Source organism: Silurus meridionalis, chromosome 7, assembly GCF_014805685.1.
Source record: "Silurus meridionalis isolate SWU-2019-XX chromosome 7, ASM1480568v1, whole genome shotgun sequence".
Classification (NCBI taxonomy): Eukaryota; Metazoa; Chordata; class Actinopteri; order Siluriformes; family Siluridae; genus Silurus; species Silurus meridionalis.
Genome location: NC_060890.1, coordinates 7636251 through 7655127, shown reverse-complemented (window position 1 = coordinate 7655127; position 18877 = coordinate 7636251). Strand labels below are relative to the sequence as shown.

General features: G+C 40.5%; 1 protein-coding gene across 1 annotated transcript in view; it reads right to left on the bottom strand.

Moving 5' to 3' along the window:
- Window positions 1-5491: 5491 nt before the first annotated feature.
- ank3b (ankyrin 3b) overlaps window positions 5492-18877 on the bottom strand; it is a 102723-nt gene continuing 89337 nt past the window's right edge. Inside the window, 12 exon segments of the mRNA XM_046853623.1 lie at window positions 5492-6933; window positions 7451-7529; window positions 7892-8059; window positions 8191-8274; window positions 9825-9911; window positions 10205-10430; window positions 10551-11190; window positions 12615-12758; window positions 13072-13203; window positions 13584-13658; window positions 15592-17488; window positions 17490-18877. Coding sequence (XP_046709579.1) covers window positions 7470-7529; window positions 7892-8059; window positions 8191-8274; window positions 9825-9911; window positions 10205-10430; window positions 10551-11190; window positions 12615-12758; window positions 13072-13203; window positions 13584-13658; window positions 15592-17488; window positions 17490-18877 — 4901 coding nt within the window. The 3' untranslated portion in view covers window positions 5492-6933; window positions 7451-7469.

The window sequence follows — 18877 nt, the reverse complement described above, 5'->3', positions numbered from 1 at the left end:
TTTTGTGAGCTACTGTACATACTTACATACATGCTTGCATACTTACACTCAGACAAACTTGCGTACATACTATGCAATAACTATGTAAGTATGCATGTAAGTTTAGAAGTTTGCAAGTATGTTATTATGTACATAAGTACGCAAGTACATAAATATGTATGTAAGCATATATGCATGTAAGTATGTAAGTTTGCAAATATGTAAGTATGTATGCATGGAATAGCCCCAGCTGAGTCTGGAACAGCATGTAGGTTCTGGTACAGCATGTAGGTACTCCTTCAGGGGAACTTGCCATTACCTTTTGCAAAGATCTAAAGTTGTAACGTATTTGGCTTAGCTGATCGCCTTCAAAAGGTCATCAGTGTGTGGCATTGGGTATCATCAGGCCTTGATTGTGTATTTAGCTTTCTGATGTCGATGCAGATGTGCAGGGTGTCATCTTTCTTCAGGATGATAACAATTAACTATTGACTATACGATAAATATTGGAGGGTTCAATAACTCCTAATTCCAGCATCGTCTTGATTGTCCTTCAGTGGTGCCACCTACCTCACAGGAACTCAATACAGCCGCTGTTGGGAAAGTGTCTGATCAAGAAGGTGAATCTGGTCTTGTATCAGGTTGGTTCTTCAAGGCCTTTAACAGAAAAACAAGGTCTAGTGGTCCAGAAGGGGTTGTAGCTCAGCCTTTTTGTCCTTCTCCGAATGAAGCAGATCAATGTCTACTGGCTGTGCTCTGCTGTTCTCTCACCTTCATTTCTGACTGTTCATCAAGTTTTGAGGTTTCAAGTTTCAAGTTTTATTTGTCATATGTACAGATGTCAGTGGCAATGAAATTCTTAAGTGAGGCTACAGGCAAACTATTAAATATTTAACATTAAACAATCTACAAAAACAGAGGAAGAAAAAGGAGAGAAAGTAATAATGAGGCATAAAGAAATTTTTTACATGTGGGTGCAGAATTAAACAAATTATAGAATATATATATATATATATATATATATATATATATATATATATATATATATATATATATATATATATAGTTCTCCCACTTAGAAATCGTGGAGGGGTCTGAAATTGTCATTGTAGGTGCATGTCCACTGTGAGAGACATAATCTAAAAAAAAAAATCCAGAAATCACAATATATGATTTTTAAACTATTTATTTGTATGATACAGCTGCAAATAAGTATTTGAACACCTGTCTATCAGCTAGAATTCTGACCCTCAAAGACCTGTTAGTCTGCCTTTAAAATGTCCACCTCCACTACATTCATTATCCTAAATTAGATGCACCTGTTTGAGGTCTTTAGCTGCATAAAGACACCTGTCCACCCCATACAATCAGTAAGAATCCAATTACTAACATGGCCAAGACCAAAGAGCTGTCCAAAGACACTAGAGACAAAATTGTACTCCTCCACAAGGCTGGAAAGGGCTACGGGGAAATTGCCAAGCAGCTTGGTGAAAAAAGGTCCACTGTTGGAGCAATCATTAGAAAATGGAAGAAGCTAAACATGACTGTCAATCTCCTTCGGACTGGGGCTCCATGCAAGATCTCACCTCGTGGGGTCTCAATGATCCTGAGGAAGGTGAGAAATCAGCCCAGAACTACACGGGAGGAGCTGGTCAATGACCTGAAAAGAGCTGGGACCACCGTTTCCAAGGTTACTGGAAACCCCGTTGTACGAGCAACCTATAGTACGAGCAAACGGAGATATGAGCGACCTCGCTCACAAAATTTTACCCTATTTCACGAGCAAATTTCGAAGGCATGAGCAAACCCATGCTGTTGGTTCCCCGTTTTTGGCGGAAGGAAGCATCGGTCGCTTAGTTAATGACGTATCACTCGGTTGCTCTCGTTGTTCAGTGCAGCAAAAACTTACCTTTTTTTAGTTTTATATTTTTATTTCACTAGAGGGTCACCTGGTGGTCTAGGAACCATCCCCAGCCACTCTCAGTGCCGGTCCCAAGCCCGGATAAATTGGGGAGGGTTGCGTTAGGAAGGGCATTCAGCGTAAAAACATGTGCCAAATCAAACGTGCGGAGGATCCGCTGTGGCGACCCCTAACGGGAGAAGCCGAAAGAAAGTTTATTTTTATTTCACTAGAAATTTTGAAAAATGTCTCCCAAGAAAATCAGTGATGGTGCTGTGAAAATGAAAGTAATTAGAATTACCATGGAAACCGAAGAGGTTATGAGCGTGGTGCGCATCCCACACTCGCAATCAACCACTACCACATGAGTAAGTGTTAAATTATGTTTACATTACGGTTATTTGCGGTGGAATTTGTTTGTTAAAATAGGCTACAAATACTTTTTAAATGCAGAAATAAGCGATCGAATGAGATCTCGGAACGGATTAAATCGCTTTTACATTCATTCTTATGGGGAAAATTAGTCGAACGTACGAGCAAATGGACCTGCGAGCAATTTTCAAGAGCGAATTATGCTCGTCCAATGGGGTTTTACTGTATATGTATGTTAGGTAATGTGAGCATGAATTACTGTCAGGGGATGGAAAAGACTGAATATGTTTACGGGAATGACGCATGCTATGGCGTGCGTGTGCAACATAATCAAGTCATTATTTTTCTTCGACACCTTTTTACAATAATTAAACATGTATACACCACCTAGTGGACATAAATGGAATAGTTATTAGATAATAAGAGAATTATGTAGGAATATGTGTAAGTATTTATGTATGTGTTACGGCAGTGACCACGCATAGAAAGCGGGAGTAACTCAAGCATTGTTTATTGAGAGACAAAACATAAAGTTTTGGGAGAGTTACGAACCATAACACGGGGATAATCCAAAATGCGGGTAAAATCCATAAAGCAGGTACAGTCCGTAACGTGAGTATTATCCTGTTACTGGGAACAAGGAGCATGAACCAGCGGGGAATGCTGGCGGTCTGGAATCCGGTAGATTACTAACATGACTAAGCAGATTCGACAGCGACTGAGGTCGGAACGGAAAAATTAGCCACATATCAAGTTTAACAATGCTTAATTTAGACATTTCAAAGGTTTAAATGTTGCTTGTTAAAAGGAAAAAATATGCATTGCTGTACAAAAGCATAAGCATTCGCTTCTGTTATTTGCTGCTTTTAGATTTAGTGTTTGTTCGCACCGTTTTAATTGAATTCGTCACCATGTCGTGAGCTGATTGCGCAACCTGATGCTCGTGAGTCACGACAGAACAGATCCAGTGCAACTGTACCGAAGATACAAACACTTTACACAATAACACTTCATTTAATTATTCAGTTTTCACATGATGATGATGATCTACAGTTTTTGCTTACCGTGCTGATGTTTCACCTTCATCCATGACACCAGTGTGTCTTCTCATGTGTTCATGCTTCACTGTGGTACTTCCATCCCACACAAGCTCCGCTCCTCTTACAGGTTACACTTGTGTTCTTTGTAGCTTCGCTGTGTTATCTTACCGTCATGCTAACCCTTAACTCCAGCAGCCCAACTATTGATAACAGCATTCATTGACAACAAATTAAAATATCGATTATTATCCATTAGTTGTTGCAGCCCCAGTCACATAGTTTTCTCTCGATCTATTTAAAAATTTCTTTCGGCTTCTCCCATTAAGGGTCGCCACAGCGGATCATCCGCATGTTTATTTGGCAAATGTTTTTACGCTGGATGCCCTTCCTAACGCAACCCTCCCCATTTATCCATGCTTGGGACCGGCACTAAGGCTTGTGCAACCCTAATGGCTGGGGTTGGTTCCCTGACTGGGGATCAAACCCGGGCCGCAGCGTTGAGAGCGCCGCATCCTAACCACTAGACCACCAGGGAACCTCGTTTCTCTTGATCTATTTAACAGGGTATAAAGTTGCAGCAGAAAAGCTGTTACCTTCCAATCAGATCGGGTGTTCCACATGGATAGATGCACTCCCAGCTAGGTCATCAGTACCTGTGAGTTTGGATCCTTGTAATGAATTGCCAACTAAAAACTGTGGCCTTTAATTCCAGGAAACTGTGCGCAAAAGTTAATACAGGTCCTTTTATGTCTTTAATTAAATGCTGCTCATCGACTACATTTGATGCCTTGCCTGAAATACTCATCATTCTTAAAAGACTGCTGGGTAATGTGTCAAAAACACTGCAGTTATTAGCACCACGACACCCTACCACATCTTCATGGAGTTTCTAACTTCTCAAGCATATTATGATGTTTGAGAGTTGCTTCTGGCACATCTGTCACAGTCCCTCAAAGGCCCAGCATGTGGTTAAGAAATAGGTTTCTTTTGCCTGTGAAATATTCACATTAACAAAAATGTTTTGGTGAAGTGCACACTTTGGATATATCAGAGTAAGTAAGAGTCTTTTTACTTGTCACAAAGACACTACCGCATAGTAAAATTCTTCCCACACATATACCAGTGATGTTAGGAAGCTGGGGTCAGCCATGATACAGCACCCCTAGAGGATTAAGAGCCTTGCTCAAGGGGCCAAGAGTGGCAGCTTGGCAATACTAGGGCTTAAGTCCACCAACCTTATGACATAGTAACCTAGAGCCTTATAAAAACCAACATCATGTATTCCAATTTTTAGCCAAAATATTGATTTTACACATCTTTTCAGTTTATAAACTGAATTATATAGTGTACACTTTTCATCAATAGTCTGACAACTCTTCTGAAATGGTAATAATTTGATGGGTCCTGTGGATTAAATTTGATGTGATCGCTGCACATTGGCACTTCCCTGTATGCTGGTAAGTCTGAGGTTGCACAGTCGGCTTAACTTTTCATATAGCAACTTATACAGTCACATTCTGTCCTAAGAGGCCTCGCATTAAAATATTCCTCTTCTTGTTTTCTCATGATCCCGACATAAATGTTGTTTTCTCATTATCATGACTTAATTTTATAGTGATCTTGACATAAACATTGTTTCCTCATGATCAGTACTTAATTTTTTCTTTGTATTCGGCATAAGAGCATGTTCTAGAGTCATGGATAATAACCATAACCGGCGAGAAAACTCGGAGTTAAAATTAAGTCGTGATCGCAAAAAAATCACGTGAGAAAACAATACAGAAAAATATTTATAATGCATGCCCTCTTAGGATTTCTGTAACACACTGTATTATCTTATATCTTAATCAGGGTCCCGAAACTTTTTGCCATATAACGTTTTCACCAAGAGTGGCAATATTAGTGGAGGGCACCGTAGAATAGCATTGCAGAAAGCCATAAAAAAAAAGTAATCCCAATCATTTTCTGTGACCGCCTTATATTAGTGTAATGTAAATAAAAAAGAACTTGAAATATATAGTACAGAAAATCTGCAAGGTGTCTTTTAAGTGGTATTGAAGTCTTACAATTTGGACACATGATGTAATACACAACTCGTATGTGACGTGATCATTTGCCATCCTTTGCCTTCAGCGAACAGAAGGGTAAATGATGTGTGTGGATTTTTATACATGCAGATAAAAGTTCAAACGAAGCAAGCTTTTCAGATTTTGAACACAATTTATTTTTATGCTTAAATAATTAATTCAATCATCCAGTGTATGGTTTCTCATACAAGTTTGTTACCAGATCATTCAATGAATACCTGAAGGTTCTCTCTCTCTCTCTCTCTCTCTCTCTCTCTCTCTCTCTCTCTTTCTCTCTCTCTCTTTTTGAGTATATTCAACATAAGGAAATATTTCACCAAACCCAAATAAAAAAATGCCCCTTATAACCACAGCAGCCTTGGAAACTAGTAATACACTGTTAGAATGGTTACAAATGATTGGCGTACAGAAAGACGTCTTAGTGCCAATACACATGAGACCGGTTAAAAGTTAACGGTGTGCCAGTTTAAGGCATGATCAGCTCTCTCTCTCTCTCGTTCTCACACGCCGAGCTTTTCCATGACTGCATAGCATACCAAACATTTCGCTGTGAGAACTTTGCATTTCGATCATGTCCGGTTTACTTCCTGTATAGTCTGTTGTGGTACAGTGGTGTCATTATAAAACAGTATCAGTGACAAATACCAAGGCTATGAGTGTGCACACAGATAGAACATTTATCACACTTCTGGTTATGTAGATAGGAAACAAATCCCCCAAAAAATTATAATAAGGTGAATCACATGCATCAAAATATTAGTATTCTGAGTAAAATCTTTTTTTTTTAACACAACTGCTGCTATGTCTGTTTTGCCGTTATTGAGACATTGTGGTATGCTTAGAAAGAAAAAGTACTTTGTTCAAATCAAGCAAACTTGTGTAAAAAGTTCTTTTTTTTGTGTAATTACAAGTACCTGTGGAGTTCCCCCTTCCCCTCCCCGATGTTTTTTATTTATTTTTATTTATTTAAAGTTGAAATTAATTATCAGCATTCATTTCGTTTCATTCCAACACACACTGTGACTCTTTCTTGCCAGTGCATTCACATTTGTGTGAGCTACTTTTAGAATTTATACAGTTCTGGTGTATGTACAGGATTTTTTTAAAAAAGCATTATACAGCCCGACGCTAGTCCGAGAGTGGGGGAGAAAAAAAACATTTAAGGTGAGTGTATTCAAAGACATGTTCTTCAATTTCTGTCAGTCCACAATGCTCCTTTTTTTTTGTGTACCATCTTTGGTCATGGAAATTCTTCAATGGCGTTTCTTTGTTTTGTTTTTAATCATCGGCACTCCTCCAACATAAGGCGCAGAAGAAGCTTCGTGCCGTCAACCGTCTCGAGCTAACGTGTCATTTCCCGGCACCGATCGTATGCTTTGTGTCGTTGACAGGAAGTTGGAGTTTTTCCATGCTCATGCGAAATCATAAAGTCCTCGTCCTAAAAACCATGCGTTTATGTAAAGGCTGCAGACGCATCTCCTGCCCGGGTCTCCTGCGTTGCGTTTCCAGTGATCCTTTTTCCTCAGGAAAACAATGATGAAACAAGTTCAGATCTCTAGCAAAGAGAAATAAGAGCGGGCCAGTTAAATGAATGTCCGTGTCGTTTGTATAGACCTTTTTAAACAGCGTCACAATGCTTTACAGGAATCCGGATGTAGATGTGGATCTCTGGTCAGCAAGATAGAGGGGACACGTTCAAGGAAAAACTCCCTGCGACGTCATGCCTTTCACTTGACTACATTCTATCAACTGATTGTGTTACCATTTAAACATTTTCTTGCTACAAAGTACATGATTAGCAGTTGTTTGTACACTAAATACTGAGCTTTGGATATTCTTTAATCGGTTGTGTTTTATGACAAACATGTATCTGGCTGGTTGCATGGTGAGCACACAGCCTTCAAAGAATTCTCTAGTGATCAGGTCATTGTGCTGTTTGCCAAAGAACAATGTGGTGGCCTGTACAGCATTATGACTTGTGCTGGAAAGAAATGGAAATGTTACAAAGCATTGTGGACGTTCAGCTGGTCTTTATGCATTAAATGGGAGCAAACTCTGGGACATTAACGTACCAGATAGCACACACGACTGTTACGATTGGCTCTTTTTCCCTTTTTGTCTCGCGTCTTTCTTCTTGTCCCCCTCTCTGACCTAAAAGAGAAAGAAAGATATGGTGAGACAACTAGAATCTGAAATCCTGCTCGTCCACGATAGGTTAGGACGCGGAATCGTTTCCTGGAATGCAAGCTTGTAAAAAAAACCCCACAACAACCTTGAAAGAATAGCAACACACTCAAGCAGATAGCACAAATTGAACTCTAATACTCAAACAAAAAAAAAAAAGGTGTTAAATGCAACACTGTGAGCCACTTGGTGATGGGAATGCTCTGACTCTTTTGTTCACAATCTGTCCACACAAGCATCCAAGTCTTAGATGTCACAACAAGCGAGTCACACGCAAGCATTTTTTTTTTTTACAACTCCAGTGGAAATCAAGCCTGCACACAGCACACCTTCCCAACCTCAGAGGTTTCGCTTATGCACTCAGGGCTTTTAGATGGCCCCTCTTCTTCTTCAGCAGCACGCTCCTCGGCCCTAGCGGCCTGTCTGGAGTGCCTGCTTCTCTTCTTCTTGCCTTTTTCATCTTTCCCAGGCACACGACGCACCACTTTCCGGATGACCTGAGAGAGAGGCTAGTAAGTCATGCAATACAACGCGCTTCTCACACTCACGCAGATGAATATTGAAGGATTGACACATTAATATATACACAAATGGAGAGCGGAAATGTGACAAATGGCTAATTGGTTACTTTTCGGGTGACAATGTTTCCCTCTTCATCTGTGAACTGCTCCTCTGTGACTGACTCGCCAGGAATGTTTTTGGCCTGATCACCCTATAGAGGAAGACGCATAAACAGACTTAATTGTGTATTAGTAAGCACGGACATGCGCATACAGTCACGCAGACTTGTGCAAGCTACAAGCAGTTCCGTAAAGCAGTAAGTGATCTGGAATTTTCAGCTGTAAGGTCTTCTGGTTTCACAGAAAATAAGCCATGGATAGAGTTGAAAAACACAGCAGGTGTCTACAATGAAACTAATGAACTTTACACAGGCTTTAACGAAAGACAGTGTCTGTTACACTGCTTGTATCTAAACAGTAGCCTACCAAGAAAGTCATTGTTTGCTGTCTTCCTCCTTCCTTTCACAACTATTTCTAGTTTTTCTTTTTGGCATCGTCGTGCGTTTAAAAATCACCATCGGTGAATCTTTTCTCCCCATGCCGTGCAGCTCAGAACACAGGTGAAGTGTGTTTTTTCATGACCGGTTGTTTTCAACGTGACGAATGATTCGCATTTCCTGTTGACAGTCCGAGTGAGCGGCAGGTCAAACATCAGAGGAACCTCATCCATATTTATGATGTGGTGCGGCCCGATTCAGTGGGAGCGCATCTGATTTAATATAAAGAGTTTCATTGGTTCACCTGAACCCGTTCGGCAATTCCGTTGGTCTAATGTTTTGGTGCTCAGTTTTTTGTCTTGAAGCTTGTGAAACAGGGAAAAACCAAGGAAAAATCCATTTATTAGCCGCTTTGTTGTTTAAGCCGTGGGGTTCAAAGCGTGGGAAAAAAGTAGCGGCTTATAGTCCGGAAAATACGGTAAGTTGTTAGCAACCAGCCTTAACCAGCTCCAAATTTATTTTTCTTTAAACTTGCACTTCCCCATTGCTAAAAAATAAAATCTGTTCTGTGGTTCAAGACACAGATTCGCGCCAATAACAGAAAGCTGATTGGCTGTTGGTCCTATTTGGTTTTACCACAGAAACTAACAAACAAAAACATTCTAAAGTGCTGCAGAAGCATTTCAATGAGCGTTAGAAGAAGCGTTACATGGACATCGAAAAAGTAAGGCCTGTTTAAAATAATTTAAGACCAAAATTTTTTATATTCAAGACTTTATAAGACTTTTAGATGCAGAAACCCTGAATATAGATGAGCCTTGTCCTGTGAGTTTTAGGTACAGCCAACAATACAACATTTAATGGTCATGTGACCAACTAATGGACAAGTTCAATTGAACTATGCAACAAGTGCTTACAATAAAGGTCAATGTAATCTTTTCTTCTTGAAATAAATGTTGTAGACAGAATTTTTAGTGCAACAATCCTAATTACTTTAAACATAAGAGATTTAAATCTGGAGAATTTTTTCCTGTCTGAATTCATCTTTTTTTTCCCCTTTATCTTCAGATGATGCAAATAAAAGTCTACAGAATGGTAAAACAGAATAGCTTTAAGAAAAGTAAGTTAAATGATGAAAAGTTATAAAGATGATAACCTATGAAGAAATTTTTATAATAGAAAAGTAATCACTCCATGCCCACACATACATAAATATGAGCACACACAAAGACCACTGCACACCCTGCACTTGTAACATCAAATACCTTCAGAATCACCCTCCGCCGATACACCCTGGTGGTGACTGTGTGTTCCTCATCAGAACTGGAGTCATTGTCTTTATGTGCTCCTTGCTGAAAGCAGTTCAGTATATTTTGGTTGGCCCAGAGCCCTTATTTATGTTTTAATAAAATAAAAAAAGAACACTTTAATTTAGGCTACTGTTCTACCTCGGTCTCAAGGTTGGCTTCCAAAAGCAGTGAAATAAAATTGTGTTAAGACTTAAAAACCTAACCACAAACTCCAAACCATGAAACCATGTTATTTTGGAGGCATAAATTACCTTCTGTGATTGGGCTCTATAAAATCTCTAAAGTGTTCAGTGTTCTGGGTTTCTCTGTTTAATTCAATTGAATAATGACAATACCTTAGCTTTTGGCTCTGCTGTTTCCTCTTCCATGGTGCCCTGCCCAGAGGTGGCATCATCTGGGTGGATCCTATCAATTTTCTCAGAGTCCCTGCTGCTTTTTCCTTTCACCTTACTAGGTGGTTCCTGGGGCTCATGCAGTGAGCTAGCTTGGGCCTGGAGCTCTGTATGATCCCCGTTCTGTCTTTCAGCTTGCAGCACAGAAGGAGTGGATGTTGGCTTTTGGCTAAAAAGAGATTAAAGATAGGTCATGAGCTTGTCCAATGGTGCCTGGTTTGTGGAAGTGAGGGCCTCGTTAGAGGATGTAGTTTTTAATCTATAAAACTGGAAAGTTGATAAATCTCACCTCCTGTCCTGCTGCATTTGTGTTTCAGCATGCAGAACCGAAGCGGCGACCTCCTGGCTTAAACTGGATAGTCCTTCTTGCAGCCCTGAAATCCAAGACATCTCTTTTTCTGCCTGTTCCATTTGTGAGAGATCTGCCTGCACTTTTTCTTTGCTTATCTCATTTTCTGAGCCTTCCTCCAAGTTAGTGCCTTCAAAAAGTGACTTGGGCTTCTCCTGTGCCATCGCTTCCTCCTCTTCCTCTTCAAAACCAGACCTGCCACTTTCTCTTGCCCCATAGGCCCCACTGGGAGGAACCTCTTGCTCTTGGACAGCGAATTCCGTAAATACTTCTGGATGTTTAGATGCCTCATCACTGCCAGGAAGCTCCAGGTCGTCTTCAGTCGAGCCCCCTTCTCGACTATAGGACCCCCTGCCACCTATTGAGGTATCCTCAGCTACCACAGTAGGGGGTGCTGCACTGGAGGAGAGTGCATCCCTGGAGGTGGTTGCCAAGGACAGTTCATTGGGTCTGACAAGGGTTTTACCAGGTGAGTCTACACTACCATCCTCACTAAAGAAATCATCATGGCGGAGGGGGGTGGGGGGTTCATAGGAAAACACTGAGGGACTCTGCAGCTCCATACTGATGTCGTGGAAACCTGAGTAATACAACACAGCAGGACTGAGGTGCATGCAACACCACAACACCAAAATGCATCTACCGGGTTCAACAGCTTTGTGAGTTTTTTTTTTTTTTTTTTTTTTTAAATAAACACATAAAATCAACACAAAATGGAACAATGGTAATGATTTTGAAATGAAAGACATATTACATGGCAAAACAATTATATGATAGGTATTAGATTAATGAACCAATATAGATTTGAATGAGGGTGCGGGTCACATAAACACTGTGGCTCTTCCATGTAGGAATGATGAATTATCAGTGGAGTGAAAAGAAAAAACAAGACAGCACCGGAATATTGCAAACAGATAACACAGTTATAACAGGTAAGGAGGCACAGAATGATGAAGAGGGGACACCCGGGAAAAGTCAAGGACACCTTAGGGTGAAGTTTGGAAAAGAATGACAATGCAGTGTTAATTGTGAATATTAGTACAATGAAAGCTAGCAGTTCAGAGTTTGCAAATGTTGCAGGGTTGAGCTGACAGTGAGTATGGAGCTGCAGCTAGAGTTAGCATTATGAGTGCATTTACGAAACTAGGTAGCGAAAGAGGAGACAGTTGCGGCTATGCCAAGAGTGTTGCTCAAATGCACAGAGGTGTCGCCTTGGGAGCGGGCATGTGGCTTGAAGAGTAGCGGGTCTGGTTTTGCAGAAGACTAAAAGAAGGCACTCTAGCAGGAAGGTTCAGAGGCTGGGATATTAGAAAACAATCAAGCTCTACAGGCACCAACAAAGCATACATTCCACCATGCTATCAGAAGAGCTAGATGAGATTGCAAGATAGCTGTTGTTCTTATTGGAAAGAGTAGAACAAAGCCTGTCAAAGCATGCATGTTACAGATAAGCGATGTAGCTATCATTATGTTTTCATGTATCGAAGAATTTGCACAATTTCAGCATCGCAGGTTTTGTTCTGAATATCGTATATACATATAAACATAATGGTTATGTAAGTTTAGCATGAACCAAATGTTAATCCCACCATATAACACACAATTTATAAAGCAGACATGGGCAATTATAAAATTCGAAAGCCATTTAGTCAGAAGTTTTAATAGCCGAATAATGATGTCTCATTCCACAAAGATGGGATTAAGTTTTAATATTTATTACTGCATGCATTATACCAATCCATACAGTTAAACACAATCATATCACACTGCCCAACGCTGGTTAGTCGCACCGGTTTGACTTAGGAGCAGCATAAATAATTTGGAGATACAAATAACCTTTGTGGATTTAAAACGTGAATCAGGTGCAATCAAAATCGGAATTTGGATTTGGATTTTAGTTCTGTAAGTGTTTAGCCTTTATGATTTCATTTTCCTACTTCGGCAAAAATTCAAGAAAGAAAGAAAAGGAGAAATAGAGTTCAGCTAGATGGGGCTAAACTTTACCATCAGCCTGATCCCGGAAAACTGCGTTATCATCTGCAAAACACCTTGTGCCTGAAATGTTACCATAATCAAATATTGGCCCTTCCAGCAATGTCACAATATCCATCCGATTGATCTTTGTCAGTGCTGCGGTTAAGGCATCCGCTAAAAAAATAGAAAAGAAATACACTTAGTTTCAGAACTCATACAGAAACCAAGTGGAATTGTAGATTCATTGGTAATATTCAGTACAGTCAGTTTGAAGTTTGGGCATGAATGGCAGTCTTTTACAGAGCAGCCACTCTGAAAGAAGCAGCTGGATAAATTGTATATATAATAATATGGAATAGCGCAAAGATTTTTGCCCAGGCGATATTTAGCTGCTTATTGTGGATGTGTGGTATCTATCTGAAGTTCAAATGTAACATACCCTGCTGTTTACCATCTAGCAAAAAGAAAAGAATACAATACAACTTACTTGTTGCATTTTTACCGTCTCTGCTGACCCATTTCTTTAATAGCATGAAACTTTGTGCTGTCAACGAGTTTGGGTTCTCTACACGGATGTGATTTATCTCGTCAACCGAGAAATCCATTTCCCTGGCCAGCTCTGCAACACAGTAAAAATACATTACCGGTCTGTCTCTTTTTCAGACGCCTGTACATAGTACTGCAGTGCAGGAGGGTCAGGAGAGTGCAGATGGTACCGCTACTGCCAAATACTCATGAAAGCTTAAATATAGAAAAGTTAAATGAGCAACATCTATGGCATATGGTAGACACCAGTTTCCAAATTGACCTACAATTATCTCATTTATACACCTGAGCTGTTGAGCAGTCAACTCAAGGGCCCAGCATTGGTAGGATGGTAATGGGATTCCATACACTACTATACAATCATGAGTCCAACATCCTAAACACTGCTCTACCACTCAGAAGACATTTTTCCATTCTTTAGACAGAAACACTGCTTAGAATTTTCTCTCTTACCTGTCCAGCTGAGGCCAAGATGATCAGCCACTATAGCCATTCGCAGGTCTGTCCTCTCGCAAGGACTTTGAGGGCCTATTAGTTAAAAAAATGCAATTAGTAAATACATAACAATAGCAAATCCAATTAAACCTAATGGAAATGAAAATAAATATATAATATATTGGTATAACCTTTACCCCCAAAATTAACTAAAGTTTGGATATGTTGAGGAGAAAAGAGGACAAATGCTATGTTTTAATTCATCTGGTTAATAATTTGTCAGTGGTGTTAAAATTAGTAAGTTTGCAAAGAATAATTTGCTACTAATCTATAATTCTTCTTAGAGTGAAAAACTATATGGAAAAAAATAAAAAAAATACCTCACTGAATACATGATGATGAACACAACTCACAAATGAACAATGGACAATTGTTTCAAATGCTTCTAATGTTTCTGCGTATGACCAAAAGTCAAATAATTCATACAAGCTACTTAACACTTTGCATAGGTGATAATCTGTCCAGCACCCCCTCTGACATAAGCATGCTACAATAAACCTGGCTACATCATATAGAGTGAAATCATAACAAGAGACACATGTACACAAAGAGAGAAGGATGAAAGAATGATAGAAAATACATCTACAGTTAAATCACGCCACAAGCAGTCACAATGGTTCATGCAACTAAGATCATACAAGTGGAAAATTTTACAAACTAGGCTCGATTTCCACGCCGGGGGCCACTTGAGACCCAGCACCCTGACTGCCTTCACTTCCACCCGTCCTCTTACTCCTCCTCCTCCTCCTGTCTCTGCCGGCCTGCTCAACCTCTGCTCTCACGTCTCTAGCAGACCTGGATGTAGTGGAGGGCTGGGATGCTTCTGACAAAGATGTGCTCCTGGATGTGCTCCTTTCTTCATCCTTATCATCTCCCTGCATCTTTTTGTCTTCATTGGCATGGCGGTCCACAAGTTTTACTGTTTCACTAGCCTTCGCGTTAGCACTTTTGCCCACGGCCTGCACCTGCTTCTGGCTTTTTATACTTTTTGATGTGCTTGGAGAGTCTTTCTTGGGTGTACGTTTACCTACTAATCCCTGAGCTCTTTTTTTCTCTTTCACTAATGTGTTTGCCCTACATTTTGCTACTGAAGAAGGACTAAAAGTCTCTTTTTTAACCTTCAACACTGGGATGCGAGATATCGGCTTCACAACCGTGAATGGATCTAGTCTTTTGCTGGGCAATGCTTTGATTTCTTTGTTCAACAGCCGTAAACTTAAACCTGCACTGCTACATGGTTTTGTTGAACGGCGTTCCAGTATCGGCAACCTAGACTTCAGCGGCTTTCTTTTATCATTTTCGAACTGTGGAATTAAGTTTTCTTTGTTCGCGGCACTTTGTTCATGGCATTGTGGAATTACATTTGCCTTGTTCAAATTGGAGCTCTTTTCTCTCACTAAGTCTGAGTCTGTTTTGAGTAAATCCTCTGGAATATGCTTAGAGTAGCTGGACTCGGGATGTGACTGCTGATCCTGTTCTATAGTTCTGTATTGCATGTACTTATTTACAACACTGGAGACCTGAAGACTGTTATTATTATTGCAGTTTTGTGTCTGGATACATGTCTTTTCTGTCTTGGATAAATCTGTCCCTTGCTCGAATTGGCTTTCTGTACTTGTTACTGGTTTGAGGCCATCTGAAGCTAGTGAGGTTTTAAGTGTAAAACTGTCCCAGTCCATACACACCAAATCCTTATTCTCACCAGAAGTGTCTTTGACTCCTATCTTAAAAGAGGAACACAAATTAGAACTGACTTCTGAATATGAGGGTGGCTCCATAATGTTGTCATGAGATGGAGTGTCCGAGCGATCAGCACAAATCTGAATGATATTGTATGATATTACTGAGCTGTTATCCATCTTAACCTGTGCATGCTCTACTTGCTGTGGTGGTTGTGATGTGACTACATTTGGATTTGTGACCCCTTCCCTTTTATTCCCAGGTCTCCGTCCATATAAATGCTCACCAATCTGGAAAAACTGCAGTCTCTCTTCAACAAAATCCCGTTTGCTCATGTCAATTGCACCACTGCGGGTCATCTCAAACATCTTCCCTTCATGGAAGGGAAACGGGTTAGGTTCACTAGTCGGTGTGCTTTCATCGGTTGGAGTTCTCGCAGGAGTCGTGTCAGGGGTAGTCGCTTGGGACTTCTCGTCTATAGCTAGCCCAAAAGGCTTGGGCTCGTCATCTTTAATTCTAGCATCGACAACTTCATCATCTCCTCCTTTACTTGACCAAGGATCAAAGTCCAAGCCTTTTGTTGCAATTGTTTTGAATGGAGTATTAAACTCTTCCTCAAGCTTGTAGCTAAAGTAAGTGTCAGACAGTCCTTCTTCTTTGGATTGTCTTTTGTCCATTTCATATTCTTTTCCATTTTCGCCTTTTTTATCAACAGGATCAGTCTTTGTTTTTGCCTTTTTGTACTCCTCTGTTGGTGATTCCTCTTCGATTACTTCTAGTTTGCTTTGGCTGAAAGAACGGTCACTTGGCCTAAGCATGCTTTCTGATGCCCAAATGTCTTTCCTGTTGTCATTGGAAAATCCAAATGGTTTTACATCTTGTTCATTAAGGCCATCATCCTCATCCTGAAAGTCATATCCATCCAGAGAATCGATCTCTGTGGCATCTGTGTCATGGGAGAACTCAGCAGTTGTTGCTATTGAGCAGTCTGTAATAGACTGATCATTGCCATTTTGTTCATAGTCATTATCCTCTGCTTTGCCATTACCATTTACACCTGGTTCTTTATGATTGTCATTTCTCTCATTCTTTTTGGGTTTGGATTCCTTTTCGTGGTCCTGCTCTTCAATTTTAAAGGTATATTTCTTTACAGGAATGGGCTGAAATACTGATTCATCATCACTTGAGTCACTGTCATTAGCTCCTGGAGGCACAGGTGATGGAGGCTGAACTCTAATTATGGGCTCAGCAAGTAGATGCTTATCATGCTCCTCCTGGAGGTTCACCTCCATCATATCAGTGTCAATCTCTACAGATGGCGTAGACCCTTTTTTCTCTGTTTGTGATGAATCAGAGTCCAAGGGAGGGGGAGGAGGAAACTCTATGTAGGCAACTCGTTTGTCTTTACTTGTCTGCCTGGTATCCTGACTTCTGCTGTCTGGAGTGGTGTCTATGAGTTTTTCTGGGGCAGGTTCCTTACATGTAAACGCTTTGCCCTGCTCTGAATCCTCGGATTCTTCTGAGACTTCAGCTATTGGACTAGCACTGCCTGGTATAAATGCCATGAAACATTCAGGGGTTCTTGATGTAAGATCATAACTGACTTCCTCAGAGCTCGGTGTTTCTGGGGTCATGGGACTTTTTCCAGAGCTATCAAGAAAAGATATTTGTTCTAATGTGTCGTCATCTGGGCTTCCCTGAGGGGAAGTTGGCTGTCTCTGTTTGACTGTGTAAACTGTTCGGCTCTCTGAACCGACTATTTTTCTAACAGATCCATTTGGCCCTCCTGCTAAATCTTTCTCACCCTGCTTTCCCACTTGTACACTTACATAAACAGGTAACGTTTTCAGTCCTTTGAAACTTTCTCTGGTGGTGACTGTAGTAACCTTTTCCACTCCACTAGTGTCATTGTAGTTCCCTGAACCACCTCCCTCTACAGAACCCTGACATATCTTTGTTACAGCCTCATCCCTAGACATTTCTGAGCGACCCTGAACTCTTGTTTTAGCTAAGGTAGGTATTTGTGATGGGCTCTTTTCTGATTGTTTAACAACTGTATCTTGTTTTGTTTTCTTTGCTTGGTCAGCATCAGGGAGACCAGAGGGCATTCGTACAGGAATTTGTGATTCCAGGATCTTTTTTTTAAGAGTCTTCATTTGTGCATCCTCACTGTCTAGATGGTTTTTTTGAAGTCACATCTGATTTTATCTCCTTTACAAGTAACTCATTTTTTAATTGTTGCCCCTTAAGATCTATACCAATTGTGCTCTGCTTATCAATACTATGGATTTGTTCCTTAACACTTTCACTAGTTCGAATTTTATTGCTGTCACTAGGTTCCTCTGTGTCTTTTGGCTTGCTGACCTTATCAAACTGTGGCTTGCTAAAAATGTTGTCTGGTGTTTCTGAGGAAAATGACGCAATGCCAAATTGCCCGGAGGTCAGTTTACTTTTATCACTCTCTGTAGATTTGTTCAGAGGCTTTCCTTCCTCTGTGGAATCTACATTGGAAGCTTTTGAGCCTGCAAAAAATTGATACACTGGTAACTTACTTTCTTGAAGCTTCTTTACAGGTGGTTTTGATTGTGCACTTGGCATACTTTTATCTTGATTTTGGACCTCTGTTTCAAATTTAAGCCTAACAGAGCTCACTCTGGAAGTCTTTACTTGAACTGGGGGAGAAATTTCACCAGGCTGCGACTGCCAAGCACTGTTTTCCTGTTTTGATTTGTCCTCGTTTAAGCATGACTGCACACGCCTCTCTGGGCTGCTTGGCAAACTAGTGCTTTTTCTTTCATGCATGCTCCCAAACAGTTTCTGTTTCCCCTTATCCCATTCCTCTGAGCTGACCTCAGTTTTCTGCTTTGTTTTCTGAGGACTACTGCACACTGAGCTTGGGCCTGACCGTGTCTCTCTAAAGTCTCTAACTGAAAGCTTTTTCTCAGGGGATTGAAGCTCATCATTCAGCTTTTCTGTTTTGTCTCTAAAAAACTGTGAAACTTCACTTAACTTTTCTTCTGCCTCTTTAACAGTTTGGTCCACACGATCTTCATATATAAGTTTCTCTCTGTTTCTGTCTTGCCTGTCTTGGGTGAAACGCATCCTGACTGTATGCTTGGGGCTGCCAGGTTCTGTTGTATAGTGCAACACCGTCAGTTTATCATATTGATCTTTATGGAAAAATTTGTCAGATGTGTCCCTTGCTGACCTAAAAATGGATTCTTTTTTGGGGTCATAAAATCCTTCTGCTCCCAAATCAGTAGCGTTGCCATTTCCCTGGTTAATGACTGAATCTTCAACGTCAGACTGTGAAGCATCTAATTTCTCTGAAAGAAGCATTTTCTCAGCAAACCTATATGACTCTCCCCTCAGCTCGGACAGTTCATCGTCATGATATTCAATTGACTGCTGGCTTAGAAGTTTAAAAGCTTTATATGAGTCATCAGCAATTAACTGAGCAGAACTGGGTCGACTCTCCTCCTCTTGAGAAACAGGTGTATTGACTCTAGAGCTCTCTAAAAAAGAGGGCACTGTTTCCTCAGCAGTAAATAATTCGTCTTCTTGCAGCGCCC